General features: G+C 44.4%; 1 protein-coding gene and 1 pseudogene across 4 annotated transcripts; both read right to left on the reverse strand.

Annotated features, from left to right (window-relative positions):
• Positions 1-482: 482 nt before the first annotated feature.
• LOC125544811 lies at positions 483-1,722 on the reverse strand (annotated as a pseudogene).
• LOC125544809 (glucosidase 2 subunit beta-like) lies at positions 483-5,402 on the reverse strand. Of its 4 annotated transcripts, none has more exons than XR_007299715.1 (9): positions 5,195-5,402; positions 5,004-5,117; positions 4,385-4,480; positions 4,079-4,264; positions 3,886-3,993; positions 2,956-3,022; positions 1,708-2,456; positions 1,421-1,615; positions 483-1,188 (listed from the first exon to the last, which is right to left on the reverse strand). XR_007299715.1 is itself a non-coding variant. In XM_048708575.1 (6 exons), the coding sequence occupies exons 1-6, from the start codon at positions 5,337-5,339 to the stop codon at positions 3,018-3,020; spliced, it is 654 nt and encodes a 217-aa protein (XP_048564532.1). In that variant the 5' UTR covers positions 5,340-5,401; the 3' UTR covers positions 2,664-3,017. The 4 variants fall into 4 exon arrangements, 1 of the variants encoding a protein (XP_048564532.1); XR_007299714.1 differs by having other exon boundaries at positions 1,708-2,459; XR_007299716.1 differs by having other exon boundaries at positions 1,421-1,620; positions 1,708-2,459.
• Positions 5,403-8,075: the final 2,673 nt, after the last annotated feature.

Below are 8,075 nucleotides of genomic sequence, written 5' to 3' on the forward strand. Positions count from 1 at the left end.
AGCAGATAATTAAAAAGAAATAAATACAAACTTGTATTTTGTAAGTGTTGGCATGGATGCCCATTCATTAAACCATCAGGTTAATGAACATAATTAAAACATCCAACAGCAGGCATGATTTTGGCAACAGGGAAAAAGAGGGAACCAAATGAACTGTTGGTAACCTCGGCAAAGTTGCCATGCTAACTACTGGAACATTTGTAATGATGTTCAAAACCGAAGTATCTAAAAAATATCACTACTTGGATATGACAGAACAATATCACTGCTGATAGCAACATGACTAAAAATGGAAGCCAAGTCCAATTATGCAAATCAATGAGACTAGCACATATGTATGACAAAGTACATTCCAGAAACAATTTCAACCAGATCACTACAATCTTTAGTTGGCAAATGATTTGTCCCAGCCATTATATAAGAAAAACAAACAAAAAAATAGAGGGAAAAGGGAGTTGATGTACCCATCTCAGGCAGTCATATAACCAAAAATGTACACAGGTTAAACAAGTGTTGACAAGCCCATAAAGGGTTACACAGATTAAACAAGTGTTGTCAAGCCCATAAAGGCCATTGCATGGAACTGCTATCTATAATCAAGGAAAAAAACATTTTGCATATGGATAATATTAATATGAACTAGCAGTATACTCCCTCCGTTCCCAAATACAAGTCTTTCTAGAGATTCCAACAAATGACTATATACAGAGCAAAATAAGTGAATCTGCACTCTAAAATGTCTACATACATCTGTATATTGTAATCCATTTGAAATTTCTTAAAAGACTTATATTTAGGAACGGAGGGAGTACTTCACAACGGACGGGCTTACAGGTTATGGACGGATGACTTAGATCACACGAACAAGTTTGGCCTTGAGGCCTTGAAGGTCGTCTGCAGTTTCCTACTTGGTGGCCTGACCTTCTGGTAGACCAGCAGGAACCTGATGTCTGACTTGTGAAACTGCTTAGTGTTATCACGCTTGCAGATGTTGGGAGTGGACAGTGGCTGTCTTGATGATCTGGATGCAGCACAGTGGCGAGAAGCCATCTCAGTGTACATCTGCTCGACCGCGCCATTGAGGGTGGTGTCGCTGTACTCGTTGTACATGTTGTGGTATCCTGTCCTGCTTTGGTAACGCAGCCAGATACCAAAGTTCTCGATTGTGGTGGGGTTCTTCTCAAAAATCTACAGATTGAACAAAAGCAACACTATAAGCCAGACATGCACTAGAAGCCATTGATTGAATTCTTTTACAGCAGACGCATGTAGCATTTTGACCAACGAGAACAGTTGGTGGTACACTAATGCAAATAAATTAACAACGATCTCACACTCGGATATCCTTCTAATGGCATTGCCAAGTTAGTACGATTCAACCACGGGAGTAAACTAAAATGAGCGTGGAAGAAGAACTCACCTCGTTGAAGGCGAGGATCTGGCCGTTGCTCTTCTTCACGCATTCTCGAGAGGCTTCCAAATTTGAATCATGTCCTCACCAGAACTTGGACTTGGCGCGGACCTCGTTGGTGGCCCAGAGCTTCATGCGGTAGATCCTGGGATGATCCTCGGTCGGCGTCGGCAGGCCCCTCCCGACCACCTGGTACTGGTGGAACTGCACTGGCGCGAGCGCCAAATGGTCAGTTCAGATCACACGACGAGAAATAATCCCCGTGATAGCGGTGCGTACGAGAAAGAGGAGCTCACCCTGAACGCGACCATCCTGGCCGGAGTTGCTGAGGTCGCCGTGCGGCGGTGGGGGGCGATGGGCTTGCTGCCGTGCGATGCTCCGAGACGGCGGCGGCGCCGCGAAAGGGTTTAGGGTTCGGGGGGATTTATAGATTATAGGCAGAGTGCGACGAGGCCGAAGAGGCGGGTGAAGGACGAGGCGTAAAACCCTAGTGGGCCAGGAACATTGTGGGGTGGGTATATCATCGTAAGCCCAAAGGCCCAGCAGGTCTTTTCTTTTCTTTTCTTTTCTTTTCTTTTTCTCATGAGGTGATTTCGTTTCTAGAAAGGGTTTAAGGTTCAAAAGGTGAAGTTACCGATGCAAGAGTGTGAAGTTGGATACTGTTTGATCAAGGGCGATGGTTCAGTGTCGGATGAAATATTGTCATACGTACCGTGGTTAGAGTGATGATATAATAAACAGGTTACGCATTACCACCAGCCAGAGTTTCTTACACCACCGTAGACATTACATCAAGGCAAGCATCATGTGATCAAAGATTGATGCACCTACGAGAACAAACAATGATGCATCGATCCCCAAAGACAAAACAGGCAGCGATCAAGGTAAGAGAAGCGGCAGTCAAAACTTCAGTTCGCATAACAAGCACGGACGGAACTTCATAGCCTTCCCTCTGCCCTAGGATAACAGTCGCAATCCGCCAGACGACAATCTACGGGGCTGGCCAAAGCGCCACTGGCTGACTGGCTCCTTGTGTCGGCTGCAACTGCTACACCAAGACAGAGATACAACATAGAAAACTTAGAGCAAGTATAATAAGATGACATAAACAGGCTATAAGGACTAAAATATTCTATCTTTGCTTAGTTGGAGTAGTGAAAAGAGGAGAGAGAAAAGAAGCAAACTGTTCATTAGTAGTCAGCTGCAGTACGAGCCTCAGGACAATTTGTGAGGTTGTAAAGTAGGCCAACTATTATTAATAAAGTAGTACATATTTAAAATTTACTGATGTACATGGCAACTCCTTATAACCGATTGTTGGTTGTATTGTTAACCATGCTCTTACCGCGAACAGCACCACAGCCACCCTATGGATGCCATCGCCAACAACACACGAACACAATAGTAAGTTAATATACACACAAGCACTGAACTGGCGTTACCGGCAGGAAGGTCGGACAGAAAATATTGCATGGATAAATCACGACTGTCCTGGCCTAGTTTCTTTTTAACAGCAGATGTGTAGGCTAGTTACTCGTAGAAACCTTGTGGATGCCTGACCTTCCCATCTCCAATTCTCGATCAGCCCTAGAAGCTTAAAACTTTTCTAACCTGAAAATAACACGGTTAATTTGGTGAGTCCACCAAGAATATTTCATCACAATGCGTTGAATATAAGATTGCTGTCCTGTGCTTGCAAGTTGCAGCAGGTTCCAACAGGATAACAAAGGCTTGCTACTGCTGAACTGGATTAAAGTAGAAAGTAGTAGTTCCTTAGATCATAAGATAAGAGTGTGTTTGGATGAGGGGTCCTTTTTAGGGTGTCATTCAAGCTAAATACTGAAGCTCCTCAAAACAGTACCCAACACTCAAATATCCCCTGAATCTCAAAAGATAGTTCTGAATGACAGCGAAGTTACTAATAATAAAGCATCACTCAAATGCCAGGACATATAAACCAGCTTAGCTGAATAACAAATCAATTAGTATATCAATTATGTTATCATGTTCAGCCTAACTCACTTGGGCGGGACGCGGGTGGATATACAATCACACCTCTCGGGTCCAGACCCTCATGAACAGTTTTTTTCTCTTGTTTTCGTCTTAGTTTAGGTTAGTCTTCAAACGGTTTTTTTGTTGACGCATGGTAGATGCCACTGGTGTGGTAGGAACTGCTTTGCGCCTTCATGACATTCTTCTTCTAATATAGAGCGACAGGCATTTTGATGCGCGTCTGTTCGAGAGAGAGAAATAGAAGATGCCACTTATCCTACATGTTCCTTCATTTTGTTCTAACAAGATAAGAAGCTTACACTTTACGTTATTTCACAAAATACTACTCCCTCCAATACATATTAATTGCCACAGCTTTAGTACAAAGTTGTACTAAAGCCGTGACAATAAATATGTATCGGAGGGTACTAGAGAAAGAAAGAACACACTGTTATAAATTGGAGGGGCCAAAGCTTACTTACGTTTCAAAATATATTGTCTCCTCCGTGCCCGAGTGCTCCGTCGAGCAAAGTAGAAAACGAAAATACATACAACAAGACCCAGTTCAATAACTGCAGCCATTCTTAATCCTGTAAACAGGACAATTGAAATCACGTATAAAAAACATATTCTGCTCCAGAAACAGCTACAACTAGCATTCTGAAGGGAAAGTACCTCTTAGCTTCTGGATAAGATCTTCTATGTCAAGTGTATGTTTACTAGAAATTATGTCTGTTCCACCTAAATGTGCGACTGACAGCTCACTAAAACCATTGTCTGTCTCGGCAGCATCATGTCTCTTTTTACATGTGTTCGGACAATGGATGCCACTTTCATACTCATCACTTCCATCACAGCAATCTACAAACATAGAAACAGTATCAAAATTTCTGCTATTAACAAAACAGAATCCAGTAAATACTAAGTACAAACTAGTAAAGGAAGAGCATGATATGATAGTCTGCAAAATCAATAGCATACCGCAAATGTTATCATTCACAAACGAAGAGAACAAGATACGAGGAAGATCTCCAATGTTTGTACAATAAAATTTGCCTTCTGGGCAAGCCGAAGTGCCTGTATAATGCAAATAATGTGAATGACAACATTACATTAGTGAATATCTTGGGCAATGCTGTTAGCATCAAGTGAAGAGGAAAAATTGTTGTCTGGCAGAGTGTTCTAAAGTGAGCATTCAGAACTACAGGAAAAGTAACAGCGAGGCCTGCCACAATTGCAGTTAGCCCAACAACAAAAAACGCAATTGATAATGTGCACATGTGGTACTAGTGTAATGCATAAAGATCTGCAGTAGTTAGAGCTGGCCTAATAGCTCATACTGACCTAAACTGCCAGAAAATAAACTGCAAAGTACTGTCAAAGTTATGCATTTCACTCTTGCACTTAGTTTGGTGAATTGCAGTTTCAACTGGCGTAACTAAATCCGCAAGACAAAAGCTGGCCTGCTTTAATCAATTATAGTAGTACCTAACCGCGACATTCCAATCAGACGTAATCACATCAGCAAAATCGACCAGATCTACACAGTTGGGGACTTCGCAGTCAAGTTCAGGCAAATCCAGGGCAGATAGGGAAAAACCTGGCTCGTCGGTTCCATCGGTGCAATCGCAGTATCCATCGTTGAGCCGGCTCCTGGGGAAGGAGCCCGAGCCGTCCCTGCAGGCAATCACCTGCGGCGCGAAGTACGCCTCGTCTGCAGAAACAATTTTATCAGGATGAGAGGAGGAAATAGATGCGGAGGAGGGGCGCACAGGCATCTGGCTCGTTCACCCTGGGGAGAAACTCCGACTAGCGGTGGCACGGCGTCGGCGGCGCCGGCGAGGAGTAGGAGCAGGAGAGTGGCGGGAGCGGCGGAGGAGACCAGGCGACGACTTTGTTGTCGGGGCGTCATCAGACGTTGGATGCGACCTTCCATTGGTCCGGATCTCTAGGAGTCAGGGCAACTCCAATTACGCATTTCATCCGCTGAGTCCGTTTGGATCCGCGTGGGTTTAAGACTGCTCATAGTGGGGAGTAAAGAGTAGTAACTTGTTGATGTTACTAGTTTATGTTACTATCTTCATAGTGGATAGTAACATATGAATGGTATCATGAAAAAATTCATTTATTAGGCTATAGACTTAATATGCCTTGAAATGTGTGATGTTACAGTAACTAGCTAAGTTATCACAAACCCCTCTCTCCTCATTAATTAGCTGCCACATAAGCAATTTTATATTGAAATGTGTGATGTTACTAGTTAAGTTACTCCCCTTGTGACTAGTCTAAATCATGACCCAACACGACGACTTATTTGACAATTTTATTTATTTTATGTTTGCGTGAACTAAATCAAATTTGCATCCACACGGATAAGGCTAGTCATAGGTCATATTTGGTTCAGCTTTTATCGACAGATTCCGCTGTCGCGCAGTAGAATCTGAACCAAAGGGCGAAGCAGCCCAGGACGTGCTTTCCAAAATTTGGTTCCGCTGCGGGTTAAAATCTGAAGAAAAAAAACTGTATCAGCTGGTTTGCCAAATGACCTATATTTTTTTCACATCAAATTTTCCACAGTTGTTTTTTCATAGCAGATTTTTCACAACTGCTTTTAGAAATCCACAGCCGAACCAAACATGACCTATAGTGGGAGTAACTTAGAGCAACTTCAATGAGACGACCCATTTCGTCCGCCACCGTCCGTTTGGGTCGGCCGGACATAAAACGCGGCCCAACGCGCCGACCCAAATGGACGCGTGTCCGCGGGCGACCCATTCCCGGTCCATTTTTTGAGCCGAAATTGCGTCGGAGCAGACACGCGACGGACGCGCGCACGCTCGCCTTCTCCTCCCCCGGGGCCCGCTGGTCGGTGGCACATTGGTATAAAATGGACTCCAGCGACAAGTTCTTTTTACACGGTTTCCTTTGCGACTCCGACGATTCGTCATCCGACGACGAGGAGGAGATATTGGATGTCGTGTTGGTCCATCACCACCTCAACAGCCAGCGGCCGTTGTTCCGTGGCTCCATTCCGGGCCACTTTCCAGCATTGAATCGCAACCGAGATAGCGGGCATTTCCTTCTTTAGAAGGACTACTTTGATACAACAAACCCGTTGTTTAAACATTAAAAATTTCGTCGTTGTTTCCGCATGAGCAGGCATCTTTTCAACCGTATTAGAGAGGGGGTGGGCGGCTATGATGACTATTTCGAGTGCAAAGAGGATGCCGTCGGCAAGATTGGTTTCTCCTCTTATCAGAAATGCACTGCCGCCATCGGAATGCTTGCATACAGAGTGCCCGGTGATCTCATTGACGAGTACGTCAGTACGAGCGAGTCTACATGCCTAGAGTCCCTGTATAAGTTCTGCAAGGTTGTTGTTGTTGTGTTTGGCCCTGAGTATTTGAAAGAGCCGACAGCTGAAGATACACCCCGTTTGTTGGCGATGAATGCCAGTAGGGGCTTCCCAGGGATGCTTGACAGCATAGACTGCATGCACTGGGAGTGGAAGAACTGCCCTTCTGCATGGCAAGGGCAGTATAAGGGCCATGTCAGGGCTTGCACTGTCATACTAGAGGCCGTGGCGTCTCAAGATCTCTGGATCTGGCACTTTTTCTTTGGCATGGCTGGATCACACAATGATATCAACGTGCTTCAACGCTCGTCGGTGTTTGCTAGGCTTGCCAAAGACTACAGCCCACCGGTGAACTTTACTGTCAAGGGTCACAACTACGACAAAGGATACTACCTGGGTGACGGTATCTATCCTTAGTGGATCGCTATTGTCAAGACAACACCCAACCCTGACGGAGAAAAGAGGAAAATATTTGCCCAAAAGCAAGAGAGTCATAGGAAGGATGTTGAGCGTGGCTTTGGTGCTTTGCAATCTCGATGGGGCATCATTCGGTATCCTGCTAATACCTGAAGCACGCAGAAACTGTGGGAGGTGATAACTGCTTGTGTGATCATGCACAATATGATCGTAGAAAACGAGCACCCGAAACGTCTGTACAATTAAGGGTTTCAGTTTTAGGGTGAGAATGTTGTGCCTGAGCATGGAGGAGCGGCAATTGCAAAATGATTTGGTTGAGCATATGTGGGCTCATGTTGGCAACCAATAGATGTATCTTCTTTTATTTGTTTGCAAAACTATGTGAAACATTTATTTTTGTATTCGGCTTGTAAACTATACTATTTTATTCGGTGACAATATGTTTGAATGCAATTCATCAATGTAAATTAGGGCGGCCAGCCGGCCAAGCCGGCACATATGGGTCGGCGTGTTGGGCACGCTGCCGACCCATATCTAAAACAGGACGGACGCCGGGTGGGCGGTCGACCCAAACGGACAAAAAGCGGACGAAATTACCGTCCGTTTGGGTCGCCCCATTGGAGTTGCTCTTAACAAGTAACATAGCGCACTCCAAGAAATTTTTTCTTATGTGGCAAGTAATTAATGAGATGTGGTAACATAATATGTTACTGTAACGTAACGCTTTCCAAGATAAGATGGGTCTACAAACTAATAAATGAAGCCATATAAGGTACTACTATTATGTTACTTTGCATTATGAAGGTAGTAACTTAGGCTAGTGTCATATGCATGACACTAGTCTAAGTTACTCCCCACTATGACCATGACCGGCCTAAGAGACGGACGCGTCGCATGTCC

This window comes from Triticum urartu, chromosome 3 (assembly GCF_003073215.2).
Source record: "Triticum urartu cultivar G1812 chromosome 3, Tu2.1, whole genome shotgun sequence".
NCBI lineage: Eukaryota > Viridiplantae > Streptophyta > Magnoliopsida > Poales > Poaceae > Triticum > Triticum urartu.

Bases quoted from the DNA above. Each gene is read 5' to 3' on its own strand.
- LOC125544809 (XM_048708575.1), bottom strand. From the start codon at position 5,339: ATGGAAGGTCGCATCCAACGTCTGATGACGCCCCGACAACAAAGTCGT. The intron at 4,265-4,384 runs GTATGCTATTGA...CTATGTTTGTAG, and splicing joins TGTGAATGATAACATTTGCG to ATTGCTGTGATGGAAGTGAT. The intron at 3,994-4,078 runs GTACTTTCCCTT...TCCTGTTTACAG, and splicing joins TCTTATCCAGAAGCTAAGAG to GATTAAGAATGGCTGCAGTT.